Source organism: Anser brachyrhynchus, assembly GCF_964034855.1.
Source record: "Anser brachyrhynchus genome assembly, chromosome: 3".
NCBI classification, from domain to species: Eukaryota; Metazoa; Chordata; class Aves; order Anseriformes; family Anatidae; genus Anser; species Anser brachyrhynchus.
The window spans coordinates 63613658-63640826 of NC_137696.1; the positions used below are offsets into that span (position 1 = coordinate 63613658).

At 41.1% G+C, this 27169-nt stretch overlaps 1 protein-coding gene across 14 annotated transcripts in view; it reads left to right on the forward strand.

The window, feature by feature from the left end:
• The window catches only part of NHSL1 (NHS like 1), a 167310-nt gene that overhangs the window by 119972 nt on the left and 20169 nt on the right, over window positions 1-27169 (forward strand). For all 14 annotated transcript variants that reach the window (XM_080586238.1, XM_080586244.1, XM_080586245.1 and 11 more), the window contains 2 exons: window positions 13698-13825; window positions 22835-23027. In XM_080586238.1, coding sequence (XP_080442364.1) covers window positions 13698-13825; window positions 22835-23027 — 321 coding nt within the window. The remainder of the gene's footprint in view (window positions 1-13697; window positions 13826-22834; window positions 23028-27169) is intronic.

Sequence of the window (27169 nt, forward strand, 5' to 3'; positions counted from 1 at the left end):
TTTCTATTCTCTGCTTGGTTCCATTATCAAAGAAAAATCCACAGGCTAAAATGCTCTTCTGATTTTCTTGTGTTTTATTGGAAAAATAACCACTGCATCTTCTATTTCAATAAATTTATATCTAATCTATTTGTGTGAAACTGATTATCATATGCTGCTTCCCCCAGCTTACACACCTAAAGTTATTTCTTTCTGCTGGGACTTTTCTCTAGAGCTGCTTCTCTTTATAAAAAACAACAACAACAAACTATTCAGTACTACGACAATTTACCAATTAGACATTTGTGGTAAATAAAACTTGCATATACGCATGATGTGGGACTCCTCGTTAATGAAATTTCATGCTTTCAGGAAAGTAATCGAGAGAGAGAGACAAAACTACTATGATGACTTCAGCAGACCTCCAGCTGCTGGCATAGTCAGCAAAACTCTGCTCTTATTTATTTAATTACTTTTTACCTCAAGCTCTTTCCCTGGCCATGTTTCTTCCTTACAAGCAGTTCCTCACTGTGGCCTGTAGCTGTCCTCGGTAGCTACAGCATGAATTTAACACCATTTTCAGTAATTTCATTACTGCCTGCAGGGGCTCCGAGCAGTAAGGGAGGCATTGCCTGAAGTTTTATCAGCTTTACTCTTCAACAAGCACTGTGAAATCAGGAGGACACCAGTGCTTCTGAGCACATTTGGAGGATTAGGTAAAAGTTCTCTGCCCAGAGTTGAGTTTCATTTAGCATAGGGGCGTTGTAGAAATTGTTGTGTAGTTGTGACTACTACTGAACTATTTTTCCACCTGCTGTTTCAGAAAAGACAATTTTTTTCAAAGCTGCTTAATGGATAGGAAGTAAATTGCCTAGTGCTATGTGATTATAGCACAGAAGGCTGGAAGGAAAAGTAATGGTCCATAGCAAGTTGATTGCAGGCTATTATTTTGTTACTGCGTTCATTGCTGCCCCAGTGAATGAGAGAAGTTAAGTATAAAACTTGTGTTACCAATAGTAATTCACTTGTAGAGCATAACATTAATTTAAACCACCTCTAAAGATATTTAATGTATAATTTTTTTTTTCAAAATAATTCAGGCAAGATATTCCTTTCTGTCAAGGTGTTCTTATTCATCTAGTTTCACCCACCTAATACTAACCAGATAAAATCCTGAGTAGCTTTTAAAATAACGGAAGGTCAAACCTATTTGTGCTGGTACAATTTTAAGAAATCAGCAAATTTTGCCAGCATGGGTGTAGCTAAAAACAAACAACCTAATTTTCGAGGAAAAAAAAAACACACAACCAAGTGCTCTCTGCTCTGTGATCTCAGTGTACTCTTCAAACCTTTAGCAGAAGCAGTGTTGCATTTGGAGGAGGAGGAAGAGATTTTTCTTTATTTTTTGTGCAATTTATTACTTTATAATATATATATTTCTCTATATTGAAATGTCCTCTGCTTATTGCACTGTGAAACTGCATGCAGCTTGTGATCATAGATGTTACATGGAGGGATTCTGTTGGATTTTTATACCTATGAACTAGACTTTTTCACTCTTTCAAAATCAAGGGACCATGCTGAGCTCTTTCTTTACAAAACTACTTTCAAGTATAAATGGTGAGATCTTGCATTCAAATTTCTTCACAACTGAGGTAAAGCTATTTATTATTTAGGCATGCAGGTGCTTGGTTGCCATCTTAAGTTTTTTTTTATAAACAAAACAAACAAAAAAACCCCACAATATTTTCTAGTAATCTGAATTAGAAAATGAAGCACCTGGAAGTTGGGAAGTTTGTGATGCACGTTATTTGTTTCTATTCTCACGAATCGGGGTGGCTTTATTAGACTTTCTATTAAAATGTAAAGTTGTTTCTGACTAAAATCAGTGGCTTGGAAATGTTGAACTCAGGCTGCATGACTACTAGAAACTATTTTTAAATGAACGTCTTTAATGTCACTTTAAAGTCTCAGCGGCTGAGCTGCTAGAGCAGAAGAGCTAATTGAGCTGCACTTCATTGGCATGGTACCATTGCAATATGATTTAAAATGCAGTTTACTAAATGATGCAGTTCTTTGCTGGTGGTGGTAGCTCCCATTATTTTAAATGTTTTGTTTCCAGCGGATAAAACAGGCTCTCCCTTTCTCTGGGGAAGCAGCCAGCACCTTGGATCGCCCAGCGGAGCAGATGGGGCGACACGTTGGATGTCAAGCGTGGGCCATCCAAGGCACCTGTTCCCCTGCCCTCAGGGCCAAGCTGCTCTAACAGGCCTTTCCTGAGAGCCTGCTTGAAGTGGGCTCTTGCTCATGCTTCCACGGTCACCTTCTGTTCCCAGGATATAACTGTTCAGGTGGGAACAACACGATATTGGCCCTCGAGGAGTTTTGTGCGGCTCTGTGCCACTCTTTCCTTCTAGGGGGAAATGGGGGTGAAGAAGATGGGTGGTGAGAAAGAGCTAAGGCTCTGCATGGTGTCTGGACCCCAAAACTACCTCTTTGCACTGCGTGCCTTCAGCTTCCAAGGCTGAAGGACTGCTTGACTTTTTTACTCTTGTGTTGCCGATGTCTACAGAGTGGTTGCACTGGCATTGAGAGTCCGCTGTGTACACTTACTGCAGTGTATCCTACAGCTTCTTTGGCCTGTGAGGCCAAAGGTTAAGTGGGTGTTTCACCAGAGTCAGGATGGTGGCACCATCAACCAGCCCCTGTCAGTGTGCACTGACAGATCTGTCTTGTTGCTCTGAAGCTTTGTAGTACTTAAAGTATCGTGGACTGAAGTGTAGACCAGTTGCTCACCTGAACTCGCTTTGCTCTGCATATTTTTTGAACCATCCTGTGCTCTCCATGAAATGTGGTTATAACTCAGCTGGAGTAATAGGAGGCAGTGGGCATATGTGGCCTGACTTCCAAGGGGACAAGGAATCTTCCAGTTCCAGCAATTGGCACTGTAGGGTCCTGAAAACAGATCAGACTCTCAGCTGATGGCCTGTTCCTCAAGGGTCTTGTGAAGCTCTTTCTGCTCAGTTCAAGTTGCAGGTAGGGGATAATGTTTTGGTGCACACCGCTGTTTATTGCCTGGGCTGGCAGTCATTTCCAGTGGGTTAAGACGGCAGGTCTGTACTGAGAAATTTACACCTGTAAAGAGTGTGAACAGTTGGATATGCTTTCATACTATTTTTTTCAAACTGTAGCTGTAGAGGATTCTTGCACAAGTGTCTGTATTTTGTGCCTTCCCCCCCCCCCCCCCCCCGGCGTAATTGTATTGATTCAAACTACTTATATAGTATAGGGCTTGTTGTTCCAATGTCTGTGATGATTCATTTATTATCTCATCTTCAGAAGAGCTGGATTTGGCTGAGAGTGGCTTCTGTTTAGCTTTGTTGGCCAAATTCAAGGAATGTATTTAAGCAGCAGTGATTGGAACACTTGATTTGTTTTCTAGGAGACATCTGGTTAGCATTGTCAAATAAAACCGGATTTAAGTAGTTACTCATAAAGCCTCTATTATGTCTTGCTGCAAGACCCTCCAGACAGGTACGTGTTTACCCTTTGTCTTCTGAGGGCATCTGCCAGATCACTGCTCAGATGAGCAATATTAGGGTCAGCCCTACTAGTCAGTAATCCTGCTTAGAAGATTATGGACTTAAAATAATCTTATGTTTCATTAAAGAGCTGCAGAGTAGTGGGGAACCACTGGTCTAGTTCAGGTTCAGAGGGATATTAAGATGTGAGTTCCGTAGCAAATGGAAACCTTAATGAAATAAAAGACCATTAAAGGCTAGGGGTAGACCATATTTTCTGGAAAGGCCTTGGAGCTGTAAAATAAAATTAAAAAAAAAAAAAGAGAAATCAACTTATTCCTAATTATTTTAGTTTCAGCAGTTAGTGCCAGTGGTTCTGTCCAAGTACCCTGTCTTTTTTTTTTTTTTTTTTTTTTTTTTACTGTTTCTGAATTAATTCACAGTACGTCTGTTGGTGGTTTTGGCGAGGCTCCATACTCTAGCCACCCTTTCTAACAGGGAATTTAAGGGGGGAAGTTTTTTTTTTTTTTAAAGGAATATTCAAATGAAAACTAAGCAGAATTTGATTGGGAGTCTACAGTTCATGTATTTGAATGCTGCTCTTGTGCTGAAAAAAAATGAGTTACTTGGGAGGATTTAGATTCCCTATTTTTAGGTTTAGTTATGTAGTGCAGTGTTGAGTGTATAAAAACATACAGGGTTGTTATACATAGATTGATTGCATGGTGTCATACATACATGATGAAGTGAAACCATTTCTAGTAAAAGGGTTAAGAAGTCTAAAATTTGTTTCAAAACACTAATGATAATATTTTCTTAAACCAGATTAACGTGTTTTCTTAGTATTTTCTGATGGAAGTCAGAGTCAGTAGGAAGATTTGATTGAAAGATTATTGAACCTCACCCTGTTTCAAATCTGTGCCTTCAGTGGAGAGAAAAAATCTGAAGTGTTACTGTTTGGTATAATTGTTTCAGTGGTAGGTAAGCAACTTCCATCACAAGGAATAACAGACTTTCAGTTGATTTCCAGTTTGTGTTTTTATCTCCTTCTTCTCTTAGATTGGGTTGTTATAAATGCTTGTTTGCTGCATTTTAGGTCGCTTTAAGCTGAACATTAAGTGTCCTAGGAGAAAAAACATCAGAAATTCCCTTTGTCTTTTTACATCATCTCTGTTCAGTAGTCTTAAGAAACAACAAATATCCATAAAAATGCCAGAGAAAAAGTGTAGAGAATGTTTTTTAATGCCAGCATCAAACATGCAAAAGGAAGCAAATCGAAACTGTTAAACTTAAGACATCTTGTCACCAGTAAATGTAGTGGTGTAACACTCATGCAGAAATTTAAATTAACTCAAGACAAACGGTGATAACTATTTTGAGCACTCCCCAATGACAGCTTGTTAACAAATATAATCTGTAATGGCTGTTGCATTTTGGTGCCTTTAGATAGGTTTTCTGTATGGCTAAGTCATACCAACCACCTGGGGAGCTATGGGTGGGATTACATTTATTTGTCTTTGAAAAGCTTCAGAAAAAGAAATAAAGAAATGATCAGAATGTTTGTATTTACTTAAAACTCTAGAAGTATTTTCATATTTCAGAGGTCCTTTTAATTTGGATCCTTACTGAAGGCTTGCACCTGATCTGGACTCTTGGGAAAAAAAAAAAAATCAAACTGCATGCCTCCTTTACTTAAATGTTGCACTTCATGCACCATCCTTGTGCATTTACACAGCTGAGCCCTGAAGCAGCCTGGGGAGACTGGTCTGGAGGGGTGGGCTTCCTAGCCTGACTGGGTGGCCTGCTGTCATGTCAGGACACCCCTCCCAGTGTAAAACAGGGCACTTGTGCATTGGAGAGGATAGACCTAACATAAGTACATTTGATCGCTTTCAGTTAGATTTATTTGAAGTATCCATTCAGCAGACTTCTCCATTGCAGGAGAAGGCTCCATTAGGGTTATCTTTATCCTGTGCAGCCCAAAACATCTTTGTTTCTGGGAACTTAGCATAGATCTGTCATTAAATCTACCTGTGAAGCTGGGCTTGGGCACTTGTGCAAGAGGGAACACACTTAACAGTGTTTGAGTCTTGGAAAAGTCTGGTAGACTTGGTAGACTTTCTTTTTACTCAACAAATAAGAAGGCCTTGTAATAAATAATTAACTTTAGGCAATAGGTTTAAAGCCTGCAGCTTCATACAATACTTGTGTGTGAAAGAAGTCTGTTGGGTACCAGTGTTGATTGTCTCTAGGGTTGTTTTATGCTTTTGTATATGTACTTGTATATATATGGAGCCAGGCTCTTTTCAGTGTCGCCCAGTGCCAGGACAAGAGGCCATGAGCACAAACGGGAGCACAGGAGGTCCCATATAAACATCAGGCAGTACTTCTGTACTGTGCAAGTGACAGAGCACTGGCACAGATTGCACAGAGAGGTGGTAGAGTCTCGCTCCTTGGAGATCTTCAAAAGCCACGTGGGTGTGCTCCTGGGCAACCCACTCTGGCTGTCCCTGCTTGAGTAGAGGGTTGGACCAGATGGCCTGCGTAGGTCCCTGCCATCCTCAGCCATTCTGTGATTCTGTAAAAATACAAATCTAGAAATAGCACTATCAAATTACATTTTGGGGAAAGAGATGTGAATAATAGGGAAGGCAGCTGGACTGGCAAATGCTGGTATTAGCCAAAGCATCTAGATAGAACTGTTAAGCAGAAATTTTTTCAGCTGATCTGGCATGGTAGTATATATCTGTTGAAATTCCTGACCCATTAAAACGGGAGTCTGAACAAACCAGCACACTGGATATATCACAGCTGAAGTTCATGAACTTGCTTTACAGTTAGAATTGGTCACAGCTCAGTTGTTACACAAGTGCATCGTTGCTGTGGCTTTACAGCATATTTTAAAGCTTTGATATAGAAGCACTCCCTGTGATACTCAAGTTCTGCAGATGATATGGGGATTTATACATTTAAGAGAAATGGGATTTGATCCAAGCTGAATGAATTTTTGGGAGGAATATAAAGTAGTAGAGGCAAGCTGTCTGCCTCATTTAGATTTACGGACAAAAATAGATGCTGCATTGGAATTAAACTGAGCTGTTTTTTTAAAGTCATATTTAGCACGAGATCTTTGTTGAAAACCAGATTGCTTTTGTACAGCTCTGCATTTATACAACCTGTTTCATCCACGCAAAGAGAGTTGTGCATTCTTATTCCTGGTTTGTAAATGAGGGACACGTAAAGAGTGAAAGCCAGGGACTTTAGCTAGCTTTACTAACCAGAAAAGACCTTTGAACTAGGGTGTCTCATTTTAATTACAGTTCCAGGACAGATCATTCTCAGCAAGCTCTTTATCTTGAAAAGTTATCTCCTGGAATTTCCCATTAACTGTGCTTCACGGGCAGTCCAGAATCCTTGTCCCTGTCCTGCAGTTTAGAAAGTAGGCAGGGAGGCAGCTACGCCCTCTAAAGGGGACCCAGTTTGGTAGAGTATGTTCCAGTATAACACTGGTGTGACCAGTCCCCCACAAAAGGTAGCTGTGCCCATTACATTTAAGGCAGCAGCCTTTTTGCCTAATAGAGCTTGCCACCAGTAAGCTGGATATTCGGCTGGTGCTCATCTCACCCTTAAATAATTTTAAATCCTATCTACTGAAAAATCCTTTCAGGCATTTTACTTTAAGCAACCATTGGATAACAAGCACACAGTTCTCAGAAGTGGAGATGTTGAAATCCCTGTTACGTTCTTCTGCTCCTAGTGAGAGAGATGTCTGCGGTGTTGTACCAGGCGCTGGTTGTTACTTGTGTGGAAAGGACACGAATTAAAGCAGCTCGGGTTCTTCCTTTAGCTGGCTTTATCCCAGGGTGCCTGAATGTGCCCATGTGCTGCAGGCAGAGGGTATATACCCCCTACGACTCAGCATTTAGGAGGTCCATCTGTGAAATTTAGATGGTGTCATGTCTGTCTACGGATGTACAGCTCTTGCCTGGATCTAACCTGAGGAGATTTGCTTGGACAGCAGAATTTCCATGTCTGGAAGTCAGGTCTTCTGACACCCGGTCCTGACCCTCACAAACCCGTGAGGTCTTAGTTGTCTCACCTCAACTGGAAAAACAAATTCAAAATGTGCCTGAAGTAAATTAAACTTACATGCGGTCATTTATCAACCTTAACACAAAAAGTTCTTCTAAATCAGAAAGCAGTGATATATGACATTAATGTGTTTATTAAAGAGCAGTGTGATATATAAAGTAATGTGTTGTTTTTTAAAAGTTTGCTTTCACAAGACAATTTTCACTCTCTTGGAAAAGTGTACTTATGTAAGACAAACGTATGCTGTACTGTAGTCTGTCTGTGTTTATAAGACAGTGTTTGTAGTTGACTTAGAAGAAGGAGGTTTCTGTGTATTTACAGAAGAAGGGAATGGCTGCAATGCCTAAAGCAAAAAAGGAAAAAAAAAATCTGACCTGAGGGAGTAGTTTTCCAGTGATACGTGCAGTGAATAGATAAATGTATTTTAATACGCTAGTCAGCAGATTTGTTTCTGTAGGTGACAGTTTAGCTGACTCTTGCAGATAGTAGCCTCTCTCTACAAAAAAAACAAAAAACCCACCCACTGTAAAACACAAGTTACAACATGAAGGGCTCTGCCAAGAAGTCACCCTGAATGTAGTGGAGATAATTTTTCAAGCATGCAGACGCAGCTGTCAGCGTGTCGCTTGCCCGCCCTTGCTTACAGTGGGACAGCCCAGAACGGTGCACATGCTGCCTGCTCCCCTTTCACCCTCCACACCGCCGCCTTCCCCTTTCCGCGGCTGGGTGTGTGGTGCATCTCCTCCTCCATGAAACTGCCCCGATCCATCCAGTGTTTTCTCTTCGATTTTTAACAACCGGTTCCCAGGCCCTCTTCCTTGGGCATGAGGCAAGCTCAGGTGTTTCTGGGCTGTTCTGTCCTTGCTTTCAGGCCTTCATCACTCAACCCAACCAATGACTACCTACGTAGCTACTTGCTTCAAGCAAGTCAGAGCTATTTAGATGTCTGAATAACTTCGATGCCATATATGTACATTGTGAATATCACGTTAGTTTAATGTTCAAGACAACAGTGGTTGCTAATAAATACTTAGAAACGCAGACAGGTGGATTTATTTTCGTTAAACTCTTTAATTGTGACAGCATGTGTGTTCGTGTGGATGTAGACACCTACAGAGCTTATGGTCTGATCCTGCAACAGTCACGTGAGCCGTATTTACACGCGTAATCTCATTAGGACTAATTTAGTAAGTGACAGCTACAAGTTCAGGCCTGAGGCATCAGGGACTGGGCCCGGCTGTGGTGGCAGGAAGCTGTGGCCCTGCGCTATGGCTGGGGCTGCGCCACGCAGAGAGGGCCCAGGCCTTTCACCCTGCTGCCAGAAGAGCAGTTTTCTGAAGAAGCGTCTGAAAAAATGACACTCAGCTTTGAACAGTTACAATAAAAAGAAATAACTTTACAGATATATTAGGGTTGTTTTCAGAAGCTGTCTCCCTCTGACCAGTTCTGTTGCTAGCAGGGCAGTGAGTTTTGCTTTGTGTAAATTTCCAAGATACTGTGACTAGTTTTCGTGGAAAATTTCTGCAAGTATGAAATGTTACCAAAGGAGAAGAAAAGGCCCAGTACCTCCAGTCCTCTCCCAAAAAACCCAGTCTTTCTTGCATCATGGAGCAATATGCTGTGTGTGTCTGACTGAGCAGACAAGGTATTCGTTAATCCCGGTTTTCCACAGTAATACCGTGTCAAACGAATGGGTGAGGTGTCTGAGCTGTGCCTTCTGTTCACTCAGGTGATTTGTGACTCAAATTCTCGTGTAAGAATATGGTTTCAAATTGTTTGAAAAGCAGTAAATAGCTCACGTATGCGAGACTTGCTACTGTGTGTTATCAGCTCAGGGTCAAACGGAATTAAATGTGAGTTCCTAGTGTAAATTGAAGAGATCTTCAGGATTGAGAGGCCTTGGTGGTATTTTGTGCCCTTGGCTTGACTGCATGCCACAGAGGCCACAAGGGTTTACGTGGAGAGTTTGAGTTATTCAGCTGGAGTCTGACCTTCAGACCTTGCCCTACAGAAGTATTGCCAAAAATAGTAAAACATAAGAATTAATAAAGCTCGCTAAGCTGCACAACAGCACTGAATCCCGTGTTCATGGTTCAAAATTCTTGCACAGGATTGCACTCAGCTATATTGCCTGTAAATTGCCCTTTTTGGAGAGAGAACTGCAATTAGCTCACGTATTGTTGGTGAGAAGCATCCCTAGCGTGCTGGTGTCTTATACCGGGATTTAGTGAACTCTGCAGTAATGAAAGGCCGAGCAGACATATGAGGGGTTGATTACATGGCAGCAACTCAGATGTAATGGTATGGGCACTGACAGCTTTAACACATTTTCTCCTGTCATGCATCCCCTGAATATCCTATCTACCATGCTCTAACAACTGTGACAGTGATGAGGGAGTCTTTAAAAGGTTTTAAACCACATTTCCCACACGCTTTCTTCATGCCTAACTAAAACCACCCTGTGAACGGCAAAACTCAACCTCAGGCAAAATTTTCTTCTCTAGGAAAGGTTTAATTTAGTCACATAAGTGGGGATAAATTATATTATAACATAATATGACTGCAGTCATTTTAAAGCAATGCTTATAATACAGAAGTTTTGACATTTAATATATCACTGGTATAGAAGGAAAAGCGCAAGACCTAACTTAAGACTCTACCTAATCAGAAAAACACTTGAAAGGCAGCAGAAGTCTGTGCACAGCACCTCTCTGCACTTAGCCCCAGAAGCTAATAAAGGGGGAAAAACAGGGACGTAGTTCAGCCTTTATGCCATGGCACCACCCATTGTAGCCACCCATTGCAGTTGCCAAGGCAGAGGCCTTTCCTAGTCCTCCTGGGCGAATGGCCGCTGTTTGTGTAACAAAACCGGTTCATCTGGGGCACAACAGTATTATTGCACAGTTCAGATCCATGCACAATAATGCAGCACACGGGGCATATTTTGAGCTTGCTGTGCATGTGCTGATGAGTTGATCTCAGGCAGACGTATCCTCAGGAATCACTGTTTGCGTCCTGCCTGATGCAGTCTCCCGTGTTTTGCCCTGGCAATTTTTAGGCAGAAATTATGGAAAGCCTGTACACATTTCTGTGTATTGGATAATGTGAGTGATGGCAGCCCTGCCATGGGATACAAGACTGTGCATATCCCTGGCTCAGCTAGCACTAATATACTGTCACATTCTTAAAACCAAAGATTATTAATAACCAGAACTGACTCTCTTCTTTTGTTACCTGTTCAGACATCTCTGAAATAGCATGCTTATTTGTAGGAACTTTTTCACTAACTCAGTGTCTAGTGCTCCTCTCTGTTTGCATAATGGAGCTGCGGGATGAGGACAAGGTATTGCTCTGGGAAAAAGGATCCATGTCTGGAACTTTTTTTGGAGTACTTCTTTCAGGTTTATATATATATATATACACATTTATTTATTTATATACACCAAACCTTTAGCTGAAAAATAGAAAGCTGATTGCTTGCAGATGACCGTGTGCACCTTATGAGAGTGGTCAGTTGGTGTGTGTGCTCCCCAGCTAGCACAATTTTCATATAGAAGCTACTACCCTTGGTGTGGCAGTGACAGTAGCTTCAGTTAGGGGCACTGATTAATTCACCTCATGTTGTGCTTCTGGGCTGTTGGAACATGAAGTAAAAGATACCTGCCTGAAACTTCTGATGAGGTGGCCTCAGGTGCTGTCTAGAGCATGTGTTTCTTGCTGTGCTGTGAAATGCACTGTGACACTGAATAAATAAAAAAGATGTCCTTTGGGACAAGTCACCTTTCTGTTGGTGTGTTTCAGCAATTTGCAGCAATTCTCTTGGCTTCTGCAGCCACATCCCTACAATAGCTTCTGATGTTACTTGCATCTTGTGTTGTGGACTAACAAAGGTTGTGAGCTCGATTAACTGTTTTATTGTCAATTCACTCATTGAACTTGCTGTGGTCTTGAGACATTCAGTGTTGCCTTCTTCAGGAGTTCAGGAAGCTCTTTGGGCTTCATGAAGTACACTATTCATCATCTTCATCGCCTTGGTTAAGAGAATAAATAAGGTTAAGCAGCTAATACCAGAGCATGCTCCATAAAAGCCTGTGGCTCTTGGGGCATCCATCCAGTGATGCCTGGTGTTGGAGAGTCGCAGAAGTGGTCAGTAAGGACCCGAGGCCTCATCCCAGCAGTGAGAGGAAAAATAAGTTCACTCCCATGTACCTCTTAGGTTTCCTTCGTGTTGGTTTGTGGTGATGAGTGACTGATCTGAAGGCAAAACTTGTGGTGCCGAAGTTGACAGCTCAGTGCATTAGCCCCTGCTGCAAGTTGATGCAAGTCAAACGAAAGTTGATGCAAGTCAAGAAATGGCACGAACATTTCGTCCTGCCCCAGGCCACTTACCACTGCTCCTTTGCAGCTCAAACCAACAAACCGGCCTGTCAGGGTGCTCACATTTGTGAGCATTAAGAGCTGGTTCTTGCTGATCCAATGCCAGGTTTGAGGGGGTGGAAGAATTTGTTTTACTGCGGTTGCTGGCAGCCTTTTCTCACCCCCCTCTGAAGCACGGCAGCTGTTTGCCAGATGCATGCGCTGTCAACACGCTCACACATGCCAGACAGGTAAGCGGGGTTACTGACCCTCTGCTGCCCAGCTGTAGTAATTGATCGGGATCTCAGAACCCACCACCACCACCTGTGGTCCTTGAACTGAAGGACAAGTGACAGGTTCATGCCATACAGCCCTTTTTGACCCCATGCTGAAGCATGCGATAGGCCAGGACATATGTCTGGCTCCGATGGAAATGGCTAATTATCAAATCGCATACTTGCACTCCTGTGCATGTGCACATGCAGGGAAATCCACCTCGATTAAATCATCACAGAGCTGTGGTTGCTCGAGGTCAGTTAAACCACCACTGTGGAGTCCTACAGACCTCGGTCTCAGAAGCATATGGATATAACAGAGAAAAGATATGCTGAAGGTGCAAGTCATAACTCCAGTTAATCATTTGGCAAGCAGAAGACTCTAAAATGTTTCCCTCAAAATAAACATTGCATATTTTCCATTTTAAGAGGTATTAAAAAGATCAAGGTAGGGAGACAGATGATACAGTCACAGAAAATCTTTCTCCAGCAAGTGATGACAAAAGCACTTTGTGTTATGCCTATATATTGTGCAGAAATTTCAGTTCCTTAGATAGAAATATAACAAATACTTATTTTTCTTTTTGCTTTCCTCATCTTTCAACAGATTCAGATATCTGTCTCTGGAAATGTAAAATTAACAGTTTGACTGGGCTGATGAGTTTGGTTGCCGCATCTTGAACATTTATTTTTTCCTTATGCTCTGGCGTCTGTTGTTCTTTAGCACAGTCGCACTGAATATCAATTAGGAGACGGGAGGATGGTTATGGAAAACTTGGTGGGGGGATGAGGTGCTGACTGGTATTTTGGCCGTGTTGAGCAGGCATGCACGTTTGTTCTGAATTCTTTCTGAACTTTGAATACTCTTTGCTTATCAACTTCAGCGAGCTCTGCAGTGACATGAGATTTTGAGATCCCTGTACTTCACGTTCCTCTCCAAAATCACAATAAATGGTCTATTCTGCAGGCACGAGGACAAGACAAGTGGTCAGTGCCAAAGTTATTTAGCAGATGGTGCTTGAGTAGCGAGCAACATCATCATTTCAAGTGCAAAGCGCATAATGGGTGTCTACCGGCCTGGCAAACGAGACCCTGGTGTTACACGCTTGCTTCCGTCTCCCATCCTGCAAGATGCTGCCATCTGTCAAGACACCGAGCCAGATCTCACTTAAAAAAACCAACAAATAAATCAATTTCTCTCTTCTTTCCAAAGCTCTTCCCATCTCTTGATTTAAATAAAAGCCACGTGTATACACGCTATGTGTGGGCGTACATACATAATACATATAGAGAGGTGAAAATATATATAAAAAAATGAGAAATGCAACTTTTGTTTCATTACTTGGGACAGGCAATGCTAATGCATGGTAAATACTGTCAGTAAAATGTACGTATGTAAGTGCATTGTACACAAAGTGTAAACAGGGGTGGCTCTGGTAATACAGTGATTTCATCTTTCCCTGTCTTTTGGCAGAGTGTGACAAGCTGCGGAGGGATGGCTACCGGAGCTCTCAGTATTACTCTCAGGGCCCCACCTTCTCCTCATCCTCCAGTGCAATCTGTGGAAATTACCAGGATGATTATGAAGAAATTGAACAAAAGGTAATGGTGGTGGGCAAAGTAATGGAAAGAATATGTCTGCTGCAGTTTAATTGCCTGCAATATTATTCAAATAAGGTGGGATTTCTAGAATGTCGTAAAGATGCTTGTTCCTTTGAATTGCAGTAGTGTTAGGTCCTCTAACTTCCCTAGTCTCTTAAAATTCCAGTTCTACTCATGCATTTATGTAAAGTCATCATATGGCATGATAAATATGAGAGAGGCAGAATGAGTTTGGTAATGTTCTGGGGGGAGAGCCCAGTAAGGGTAACTGTTTTGCAACTAATATGTGTTTATATTCAAGTACCAGGGAGCACTGTTAACCATCCGACAGTGTACTCAATCTGAAATAACTGCACATGCACACTTTGAATTGCTTTTCTAATACAGACAGGCAGTTTCATCAGGTAGGCTTTGTCCTGTTGGATAACAACTGCTTGTGTAAAGGCATCCAGAAGAATGAAGGAGGGCCCAATAAGCTGGGTTTACCTTCTCTGTTTCAGTTTGCTTCATGTTCATATGCCCACTTCTCAACTCCCTGTATACTTAGCTTACTTAGTTTAGAAAATAAACAAATAAAGAGAGGAAGAAGGGACAGCTGAGCAAAAATCCTAAGAAGGTTGCAGAAGTGTCTTGTATACATCAGTTTATATCTTTATATATTTTATATTTCAATTACAAAACTTTTAAGTTGTGTTCATGTTCTAAAGAGGAAAGGAAGTTTTGCTCCCCTGTCCTTACCTTATTCTGTTGTGCCTATGAGGTCCAAAAGAAAAGCTATGGCTAACTTTGGTGCTGTGGGCTAAGATCGTAGTACTGGGGTAGACAGAAAGATGTTCTGGAGCCTGGATGTCCAATGCTGGAGCTGAAATGCTCAAGCTCTTGGCATTTTCAAGATAGATATTCTAGAATACTTTGCCACAAAATGTTGCTTGAAGAGTGGGAGGATATCCTTAATTGTAGCAGAGTATAATATTTTTGAGCTGTTACTAAGCCATAGGTGCTTTTGTGTAGTATGGACCAAATAATTCTGTCTGTGTGTAAAGTGTGGAGATCCTGAGAACTCAGTTTAAAGGGTACAGTGTTTTCAGTTCTATCCTCCATGCTTTTTAAGCACATAACAAAAATTGTTGTGGAATATGTACATTCTCTCATCCAGGTTTTGATTGCTTTATATCTGTGTATTGGCAGGGAGTATTGTTGCATCCTCTTGAGCTCTTTGCGGTGTTTACTAGCAGCAAACAGAATGTAAAGCATGCTAGTACTGTGGGAGGTATTATAATAACAATTTGCAAAACCTTACTGAAACCAGTGGAATTACGATTTTCACTGGTGAAAAAGTATTAACTGTTTGTGGCTGTTAAGGTACTGCATATATATCTCTCTGCATACATATGTAACCAACTTGCCTTAGCCGGTGCTGTGCAGCATGTGGCCCAGCTGCACATGTAAAACATGTAAAACATTAAAAATAATGTAAATACAGTATTTTTAACCATTCACATGAGAACATATTAGCATGGGTGAGGCCTCTTCGAGACTAAGAACTGTCATCCTTATGTGGCTAAGGATTTCACGGTGTGTTAATGAAACATGTTACTAACAATTTCTGTTTATTCTGAAAACTTTTTAGTATAACAAGTTGTGCTTCAAGGAAAGGTTAGCACTTCCATTTCAAATTAGAATAGTTTCCCTGAAATATTTTTAGCTGAAAGTAGGATTCAGAGCACTAGAGAAAGAGGGTGGCCAAACTGACATTCTTGGATGTTGCTGTTTATCTCAAAACCTTAACCTTAACCCTGTCACTTTTATTTGCAGCTTAGGAAGATGCTGATCCTTGTAAACTGCAGCATGATACTGCCTTTTTGTTGTAAAACTCTGTGTTTTGTGGTGTTCTTTGACTAGTATCTTTTTTTAATTGGCTTTACATTATGTAAGGGAGTAAAATTTTACTTTTTTTTAAATAAATGAGCATTTAACAGATCTCTGAAGCTGAATTATAATTCCACTGGTAAAATGCCAAGTGATTCTAATAAATCTTATGCCTTGAGACAGTCATCTTTCAGGCGTCAGAAGAGTTCTTCAGTAACAATGTGGAGCTGAGGTCACAAAAATCCCATGATTCAAAATGTGAACTCCTTACCGCTCGATGAAAGCTTTGTGGCTTTGTTGTCTGTTCAAAGCAAGAAAGCCAACATTTAAATTCTGTGCATGCAGCACTTGCAAGCTGAAATTTGAGAATAGCAGAATAAAGAATAGCTATTTACTGTTTGTAAATTTACTTCTAAGTTGACGTATTTGCCAACTTGCAGAAAAACTATGTTTTACTGCGTGGTAGTTCCACAAAGGAAACTGTCTTTCCCTTTTATCTACTTTTTTATTATTATTATTATTATTATTTTTTAAGTTTATCATAGCCAGATATTGCACTTGTCTGTCTTCACTGGAGACATAATTTGAAACCATGGTTTAGATCACACAGAGAAGACCTAGATCTACAAACAGTCTCTTGTTTTGTGGAGGTGGGTGTTTATCACCAGAGGGTAATATTCATACTACAAAACACATGGTTTGCTGTGATTCTTAGAAAATGTTTAAGAGAAGCAGAACATTTGCTGTTGCGAAGCAAAACCACTAGGGATAAGCAACCCGACCCAAAACCAAGCCAACATAAGTAGAAAACACGAAAATCTGAATTCTCTGAGTGTTAGTATATATAAAACAAAGTCCTTGGAACTACCCTTTTACTCTTAGGTTGATTCCTGTAAGTGGTATTGATGGAGCATAGACCAAGCCCCACATCAGTGTATTTCTGCTGATCCTAATTGAGTTTGTTGGCAATTAAATTGGTTTATCTGGATTTTACATCTCAGTACAGCAACTAGTGTCTTCCTTTGTCGTCTCTTACATGCCACTGTTGGTGACACTAGCTGGGAAGTATTCCTGTCCTTCATACTGGTCTGTTTTCCTAGTGCCAAGGATGTATTGAGATGTTACTTTAACTCAAGTTCCCTAATATTCTGAAATGTATACATTGTGTATTTTAAGTATATTTGTCTTTTGTGTGCGTGTGGTTTTTTTTTCCTCATTCTTCTCTCTTTCCCTTTTTATCACTCATTATCTCTGTTTCTTTTTGTCTCACTCAACAGTCTAGTCTGTTAGACTGCATCTCTCAGTCTTGCATTAGCGCCTGCTGTAACTTGGTTCCCTGGAGCAACAAGGTACTTTGCCCACGAGTGGGACCATCCAGCTGTCGTACTTGCAGCTTGATGTTACTTGTAGCATTTAGCACATATGCGATCTTTTTGTTCTGCTCTTAGCTTTCAGTTACTGTTACCTGCTTCTGTTTTCTATTACAAATAAAAAAAATAAAAAAAAAATACTGCTCAACAGAAGAATGTTATGACAGGATTGTTTCCTATCTTTTTCATCACTATTCCTTTTTTTGTCTGCAGTCCAATATCCTTTATTTAGTTGGTTCACTGAAATTTCGTAATTACTTTTGGTCTATTAACATTTGTCTCCTTTGAAACCCCTCCTCCAGTGAAAAATGTGTTTTGTTTATTTGGCTGCTTGGTTGTTTTTTTAATTAGCCAAGGAAAAACTTTCCTAATTGGAGTAGCATAGTTTTTAAACGATGAATGTGTGCTATAGAGAGTACTTGCTCCCAGACGTGCACTATATCATGTCTTCATTCCATCTATGAAAATGTTTGCATGCCAAAAACTCATGGTATTTTTCCCTAGGTCCTGTTATATGGCTTACAAACTTTTCCTTGATACAGTCTGTTAAACTTCGAGTGACAAAACATTTACTTTGCTTATTTATGGGGCAAAAAAAGTGTACTTTTGCCACTCAGCCAAACTTTTGGATGTCTCTTTAATATCTGCAAGAGACTGGTCAGTAATCTGAAGGGGAAACAGATGCATTGACTGTATTGGCTTGAGGGACTTGGGGAGGTCTGATCTAAAATTTTGCCGGGTGTCAAGAGGGGCTGAAGATGTTGGGTGCTGCTCCAGGTTGGAGGTGTGGATGCCTGAGAGCCCTGACAGTGGGCTCTAGCAGGCCTGGAGATACTTCAAGACAGTGGTGCCCTCAGCTGGTCTCCCTACCCCTCTGCTGCGGTTGCACATGGGTACTCTCGTAATCAGCACATGCATTTTATACTGCTTTATATTTTTTTTTGAAAATGCCTCTCAGTTTACTGGGTTGAAGCAGCAGTTCAAAGCATAAAATGTCAGAGCATAAGGAAGTGAGTACAGAAACTCTCCGAACAAACAATAGAGGGTAATTCTTCACGCACCACATACTCAGTGCTGCACAGTTGCTGCAAGGGTTGTAAATGGTGAAAGTTTGTGTAGGTTCAGAAAGCAACTGGATCAGTTCTTGGGAGGAAGGGGAGTCCTTCCAATGCTGAGAGACTCTTCAGGGAAGGCAGCCACTGCATGCTTCCTCTGATTTGATTTCACGTGTGTGTGAACTGTTGGACATTATCTTAAGACAGATGCTAGGTCGGCTTTATAGAGCTCTGATCTGATGTAGGATGACTCTTACGTTTTTAATCCCATTGCAGCAGAGTAGAGGAAGAAGAAGGGAATATTTCTGCAGTGCCTGGTTAAGGGGATAACTTGGCTGACGGTCAGTAATTTCTGCTGGGAATAAAAAAAAAAAAGAATCCCTTCCTTAATGAGACAGTGAAGGCTGTAAAGTGAAGGATCTAGTAGGGTGGCAAAGTTGGCTAGTGCAACTGAAGATCTGAGTGTAGAAATAACAAGTAACTGTTCTACCAAAATCTGGGGGGCTAGACTGGAGGCCTTGGTTTAGAGGGACACCAAGTCGAGCAGGACATAACTAATTCAACTTAGATGTAACTTAATGTATAGCTATAATGCGGCAGTGTTCCATAACACAGTATAAAACCACGTGGTTGAAGCAGTCACACAAAAAGTGCTGATTGGCCAAGTAACAGGAATGTAAAGATTGTTTTTGTTTTAAATTATATTTATTGTTCAGTGTGGTCCCTTTGCATTTGTAAAAAAAGGCACTTGAAGCCATCAAAGGCTGGAGAAGAAATAGGATGCTGAGGAACATTAATAGACAAATGAATTGCCATGGCTGTCATCTGCAGTGCTACGGATTTTTTCTCAGCTTTTTTTTTTTTTCTGAAAAATGATAATTTTAGGAATGGTTGCAGTGGGCAATGAGGTAAACGACACGCCTAGAAGTTTTAAGTTCTTTTGCTGAAAAGTAGAATTTGTGTGGTTTGAATATTCCTTGTGGAGGTCCCATCTTCTCAAACAGTATAGTATAAACCGCTAGAATAGAACAAAACTAAGAATAAACAGGGAAGAAGAGGGGACTTGAGGCAGCATGTACTGTGAGATGCACAGCATACAGTCAGCTGGGACTGCTCAAGCAGTGGGAATGTGCTGAGACTGTGAAACCACTCTGTACCTCAGTGCCTGAGCAGAGAGGGGAACAAGAAGCCAACAAGGCGGTGGAGAGGCTCCGACTGAGCCAGATAGCTCCTCTCTGTCCACAGTATGTTTATGAGCCAGTTGTCTCCTGCTTTCTCATTTCAACTTGTCCTTCAAAAATTCACGCTTCTTCCCCTTTAACGTGTGGTCGTGGAAAGATGGCTAGGTCTGAGGCTGTCACTTTCGCTTACCACCTTTCCCTATTTTCCCCTTCCCATTAAAAAGCACAAATTCCGACAGTTTTTCTGGAGGAGGTGAGTGTAGCATTCCATCTAGAAGCCGCACAGAAATTTGGCCATTTAAGTCAAACAGTAAAGTTGTTTTGAATCAGAGCTGCTATAAAAATGAGAAGAGTGCTTTCTGTTCTGCTATGAGCGTAGTGTTTATGATGAGATTTGCTGAGCAGATAACATGATCTCAAAGCACTGCCTCGGCCAGTGCTATTTATCCTGTAGCAGACCTCACTTAAGAAGATGTGCCTGTCTATATATGTAGCAGCAGTTTGTCGAATCTTCCTGCAGACTTCTGTGCTGTAAATCTAGGAATGTTATCTAAAACTGTGTAATTCTTGCGAAGGAATTTAAAATATATTTTTTCTCTCCCCCTAATTTCATTCCTATAAGAAAATCAGATAAGTAATTTGTGTGAACGAAGCTGAAAGTTGAGCTGCTGCTTGCCACTCTGCACAATAAAGCTGCGTACAGCTTTGCAACTGTCCTGCCCCTGAAAGGAATCTTTACATCAAAAAAGCAAGTAAACATACCACGGTCACTGTGAGTGCTTTGGAAGAAAGTTTCTAAATAGAGACAGTCACGCTTACCCAGAAACCACAGAACGTGTACCTACAGATGAAACACCGACACTTCTTCCTACACTCTAAACCACCTGCAACTATTCTACTGACCTCGTTTGTAGAAGTACCACACCACTGTCCAACAGTAGAAAATCAGTTTTCCTGAACCAGTGCTTTGACCACAGCTGCACAGTTGGGATTTCGATAGCTTTTCATTCGTTATGTGCTCACTGGAGTCATTCCTTTCCATCTTTCTTCCTCAATTTTCTGAACTTTTAATTCTGTAAAATTTCAGATTGTGGTTCCAGGCTTTTTTGGATAGCTAGGATTCCCTTGTAGTCAGAGCTTCAGTTCTCCACTTTTTCTGTCAGTTTACATACTGTAGCAGAAGAAGTGTTCTGTTTTGGCCCGGTAGTTTCCCTGAGAAGGGAGGGCAGCAGTGTAGCCAGTATCTCTGTCACCCGACGTGCTGGAGTAGCCCCTGGTGACTGCTGGCTGACAGCTGAGACCTGGCCCAGCACTGCGGGCCGAATGTGACAGGGACTGATGCCGACACATCAGTAGGTGGCTGGAGCTCGTCCTCACCACACATGGACTGCAAAGCTGTCTTTGCCCCCGCGCCTCGTTGGTCACCATGCAGTTGTAAAACCTGTCTGGGGGGGGCACATCCTGGAGGCAGCTTTCCCTTCTGCGGTGGCATTTCTCTCCGACATTGCTCAAGCTAGCGAAGGTTGTTATAAATTTGAGTGATTTGAGATGGGAAAGCATTTTAGTTTGCGTGTAAGTACATATACATACGCGTGTCTGCACTGTGTATGTGTGTAAACTATGTGTGTACGCACACCCATAAAAAGATAAACATTCACGTTATATTTGTATAGAAACAGTTTTAGAACCTTTTAAAAATAACACAGGCCTGAAGAAATACCGGTGTCCTCCAGGTGACTTGTACTGAAAGAATTTGGAGGGGCTTTTGCAGGGCTGAGCCCGTGCCTGCAGAGCAGCGTGGCCCCTCCACCATGAGCAGAAGGGTGCTGGCATCCCTGTGCCTGCAGGGGTTTCTCCTGGCAGAAATGTATAATTTGCTCAAAAAAAAAACAGCCCACATTTCAAAGCGCAGGTCCAAACCACAACATGACATTCATAATAATTATCATGCCTGCAATTATTATTATTTTTTTGTTATTACCTGAAGAGATTTCACTTGTCTTTTTTTTTTTTTTCTTTTTGCCTGGAAGCTGCTTTTATTTATATATTTGTTTTTAATGAAATGCTGGGCCCTGTCCTAAAGAATTCGCAGTCAAAGCACAATGCAATAAATAAGTGGTTATTTGTTTATAAACAGCGTGAACCTCCTCCTGGTAACAGGGAGAAAATTAAAATCAGAAATGATAAACGGTGGTTGTGGCAGAGTGTCTGGGCACGCCTTTTGTGTACCGCTCAGCTTGAAGAGAAACCAGATTGCTTAGACTTAAAAATAATAATAATAGAAAAGTCCATATGTTATAAGTAGCAATAATGTCTTTCTCAAACAGCTAGGGAGTAACTTAGGGAGAGGTGGCGACCCAGTGCTGGCAGCTGTACCTTGGGTAGCATCCTGCACTCCAGCAGGAGGGAGGAGTAAAGAAAAGGTGTGTGGGGAGGGAGGAAGAGGAGCTTCTTTCTCCTCCAGGTCTTTCTTGCTCTCCTGCTTCTGGGATTCCCTGGAGTGCCTTGGTGGCCCCAGGTAGAAAAACCTAAAGCCTAGGTTTGCCTAAAACTTGTGACCGCCTGCTGCAAGCCCCTGTGATGTTTTTCGTGTGCCCTGAACCTGCCTGTCCTCGGGGTTTGCCATGGAGCAGTGCTTTCATATTAGTAAAAAGCAACATTATGACTTTCTGCCCTTACTGGCACCCAGCTGAGGACCTTGCAATGAAAACAGATTTGTTCCCTTAAAGCAAATGTCTCTTTTGGCATTGTAACTTTGTCTGGTGGAAGGATTTGTACAAGCTGTTGCAACCTCTTTTTGCAGTGCACAAAGGTATTTTGTTTGTTTGAGGTGAAACACCCATCGTGGATGCAACATCTGACGCTCTGATAAGGAAAAACTTCAAAAATGACCATTCTGTGGCTGCTGGTATTGTTAACTACTTCACCCCTCAAAATTGAGCAATACAAACACCTCCACTGTGGCATGAGTTACTCCAAGGCCACTGCACAATTACTGCTCCTGACTGCTCCCTGGCTGATGGTTATGTAGGGTGCATTGCTCGAGTCCTTTGCTGAGCCCTCCCAAAATGTGTTTCTTCCTAAGAGACATCTTGCTGAGACCTTACACGCCCCATAGCCTAGTACAGCTAGGTCAAAGCAGGGCTCAGTCTCATCTTCATAGCAGGACACTGCAATGGGAGAGAGGCAGGGAAGGCAAACCCAGTGCACTCCTTTGGGGAGTGAGAGGGGTTGATCGCTGCAGGAACAGCATAAATGTGTAAGGTAGTTAGTTACTGTGCTTTGCTCTGCTCGAGACCACTCATAATTTTCTCATTTAAAGACACTCACTAGTCTGATGAGGTGTCTTGGATAAATACAGTCCAGTTTTTTTTTTTTTTTAAGTCTCTCTTTGTAGGTCTAAGTGTGATACTCATGGGACTATGTTTTGTTCCACAAGCTGTCACGCTGACTGCGGCGGCAGTACCGCAGTACTGTCATAGCCCTGTGTTTTTGGTAGAAAACTTACACTGTCGCATGTATTTCTGTTTGCAGTGTTCCGTCTCTTCCCCAGAAGAAGAAAAACTTATTACCGTCAGAAGGCCTAAAACCCCAGTTTCAAATGAGTTATCAGATATCAACACCCAAACCAACTGGACTAAGTCACTGCCACTGCCAACGCCAGAAGAGAAGATGCGACAGCAAGCACAGGCAGTCCAAACAGATGTGGTTCCTATTAATGTGACTGGTAGGCTTTTAATTTCAATAATTAAGTTACAGTAATTGGGGAGGGAAGGGATAAACGTGGACCCATGCAGGTGGATAGCATTTTGGCATATATTTGTGCATGAATTTGATGTCACTTATTTCACCTTTCTGTGAAAACAGTATTTTGTGTTTAATAGTCCGTCTCTGAGCTTAATGAGAAAAACTCAAAATTCCTTAAATGATCATTAATGAAGATAGTCTACACATTGTGAGCTTGAAGTGACATTAGATATTCATGAACTAAAAAAAAGATGGATAAATCACTGAGTTGCTTTAGGCTTTGCTGAAGATACATAATGGAAAACCATGTTTTATAAAATACTAATGACATTCAGGATTTTCTTCTAGGATTTTTATTTAAGGAAGGTTATCAGAGACTTCGATATTTTGAAGACTAAAAGTTCCAAAGTTCAAGAAGAGTTTTCTAAGGTCTTACTTGTATCAGCAATAAGAGGTTTAGGTGTTGAGGGAGAATAGGGAAAGAATAGATAAGGTTAATGAGTCTGCGTCCTCAAGCAAGACTCTTGGTAGGTCACTCAACTTACATGACAGTAGCCCACATTTTCTCGTTGCAAGCTGTATATTGACTGTTTTCAAAATGCTCTTTGGTTTCACTGTTGCAGAATTCTCACTCTGTGAGAATTTAATAAGTTAATTATATTAAAGTGTAACGCTGAGTAGATATGTTGATGTGTGTAAATAGAATTTCTATGAAAGATTGAATTATCACCTCAATTTAATAATTCCTCTTTTTCTGTACAGTATCAAGATTGTCCACTATTAGTTAATTAAAATAACTGACCGTTTGCCTGCCAAAACAAGGATGATATTCAATATCCAATTTATTTCAAATGCCATATGGCATTCTCTGGTTCCATACTCACTCTTAAAATCAATATCTTGCAGTGTTTGGTTTTGTTTTGAAAGTAGTTATTCTATTTTTCTATGTGATTACCAATATTTTTTCACTTTTTTTTTTATAAATTAGTGTTTTGTAAAAAATGAAACACTAATTCTCCTAGTGAAGATGTCTGATGGTAAAGTTTTAAGAAGTAATGTAGTTTAAGGCCAGTGACAAACATCAGAAATCTCTGAGAAATCAGTAAGAAATGTTTCCTAAAATAAAAAATGGAAAATAGTTGAAAGCAACAGAAAAATATGTACACCCCACCTCTGGAAAATGAATAGAAGGAAAACAAGTGCAGTGCTGAAATGTAACTAGGCCATTATCTAGGAAATGTAGGCTACAGGTACAGAAGGCAGAGTTGTGGGGACAGTGGATTATCTGACACAATCAATAAGCTTGAGCATGGCTTAGATACTGTGACAGCAGGAAGACGGTATACTTACGGAAGGGGTAATCTGCAGTGTGATTTAATGACCCTGTGTACTGAAAAATACAGGGGGGAAGTAAACAGGTGGAAAGAAAAACAGGGTAAAAGAGATCAAATAACCATCACAGATTTAATTCAGTGTCAGTGGATGCACTAATGCATCTGGATAAATTACACTTGTAATTTCAACCAGATTAACTCAAGTGGTGTGACAAACCCCGTGTCCCCTGAATTAGCTGGTTTGCCCTCAACAAATGCAGCAGTTCTCAGCTTCTCTGATAAAAAATAGTGCACATGCACATTCACCTTCCTGGAATGTGTTGTGTAGCATTCATTCCCCTATAAACATAGTAATAGGAAGGTATAGAAAGGGAGGGCAGTGAAGGAAGACTGGTGTTTTAGTGTGTGAGCTGGTCTCTGGGAACCAGTTTCCCTTTGCCATGAAATAATCGTGTTGCTATTTTGCATCAAGCCAAGTGAAAATAACAAACTGAGTCCCACACACACATATAAAAAAAGCTGCCGTCCTTGTTCCCCTTTAAAAAGTCACAATCTGCTCCCCTCCTCTGCCCTCCCACACTCCGAGTAATTCTATTTTGTGTAGTTCCTTATGTTACTACACGAGGCAGGAAGAAAATGCCCCAAAATTCTGTGCTGTTTGTTAAACGTGCTGTGGAACGAACCATAGCTGGGTTTTGTTTTGATTCGGCTTTTTCTTTGCTTGCTCTTTTTCTCACTCTCCCAGAAGAGAGGTCAAAACCCTTCCGTTTATTACTCCTGGCATGAAATAAAACGTTAACCTCAGAAGAGGTGACAGCATTTTCAACAGTGCATCAGTAATGATCCTGCTACAATGGCCTCTCACGTGGCTGTGCAGCAACTGCTCCACTGGTTCAGCTTGCAGGGCTCTTCGGTGAACAGATTGCAACTAATACAGCGACAGGCAAAATCTGTTGGACAGCCTGAAGGTGCAGGGGCATTGCGTTAGGCTGACAAGCTGCTGACTAGACATCCAATTTGGAAGCTGTTTCAATCCTCGGGAGCGGCTGGGCTGAGCTTATTCTGGCCTGGAAGGGGTTGGGCTGAATTTTCAGTGGTGGTCAGTCTTTGCTTTTACGTAGCCTGTGGGTTAAAAGATGTATTATGGTGTCTGCTGTAGTGGGTTTTCTGGAACTAACTTTCTTTCCAGATGGAGGAGTCTGGTGTTGGTGGAGGTGATCAGAGGCAGGCTGGATCCTGCAAAACATTTAAGCATTTGCTTGAGTCCCACTTGACTGACTTTAGTGAGATGTAAGCACATACTTAAATATTTTCAGTGAATCCAAGAAAAACTGTGTGAGGGAAACCCAAGTAAACTGGACGAGGAATGCTTAGATGATTTGTTACAAACCTGACAGAAGAAAAGTATCTTTACATCTGCAAAATTATATGTAAACATCAATATTTTCTAAAAACAAGATGGCAACGAATAAAAAAAAAAAGAGAGAGACATTTTGATTTTGCTTCTTGATTTAGAGTTTATTGAAGCTGCTGCTTTAAAATCCTATAAATTTGCGCAGTGGCTTTCAAAAAGTTGTTTCAAGTGCCACTGAGGATGGATTGGTCAGAGTTAGGTCTTCAGGAGCACAGGGGAAGAAGTTACTGTGGATCAGGGGGCACACAGTGACTTTTCCCATGGTCATCCTGTTTGTCTGTCTGAAACTATATAAAAGACTCTCCTTGTTTGCACCCTCTTCTTAGCATTTACATATTATTTTATTCTACGGCATTCGAAGCAACATTTTAATTTCTTTGCAGCTCACTGTCTCAGGCATAATTGCTGGCCTTTGAATGGATTAAGACATGTTCAGAGATGCAAAGTTTTCTCTTTTGAATTCTTTGGGTTCATTATAATGTGGCCAGAGTTATTATCCTGCATGGTAGGATTATCTAATAGTCCTGACCCTGACTCCATAAGGGTCCTAACATCATAATAGCAGTGATGCCCCAGACAGTGGATATTCTATCTCAATATTTTAGGGCTTCTACGAAGCCTGTGGGATTCATAGCTCAAAATTTCATAGATCCCATGGGATTCCTCCTCCCTTCATCTTCCCTCAGTTCAGTCAGTCAGAAACTCAGATGAAAGCAACTTCTTTGTAGTTGCAAGGATTCTGCCTAGCACGAGTGCGATTCGTGGGAGCTCAAGATCCATTAACACAGAGTGAGAGTCTTTATATTTACAATATGGTGAATGAAACTGCTGTGTTTTTCCTTGTATTTTCACAAGTCCATATGCTACGCTTTACTATATGACTGTATCTTTAACTGTGTTACAGGTAATCAGTTTTTCTACACTATCTGCATGACACACATCATGCTGATGTGTAGTCAACCAGGGAAAATATTTATGACATTAGTTAATGTGCATTACTCACTTTTCAGAGGTAAATAATTTGGTCATCAATTTTCAAGAAAGCATACAAGGCAAAAAACATATTTGTATATAAAGCTTTTTCTGCATTTAAGTTTTAAATAGGTTATCTAAAGGATGCGTAGCACTGCTTTAAAATGCTCTAACTTCTAAAAGGGGAACTTATGTGTGAGATTGGGAGTGGGTAGATTTTTAGAAGTGTAGAGAATTAGCTCACAACTTAGTGAGCAAGTTTTATCTTGCTGCTTGTAAAATGGCCAAATTATGAACCTCTAACCAAAAGTGAATTCCTAAAGAAAAGCTGCTCAGCCTTAATGATAGTGGTGCTTCTGGGTCCCATTATGATACAGCACATGGTCATCATAAGGCTTTGTC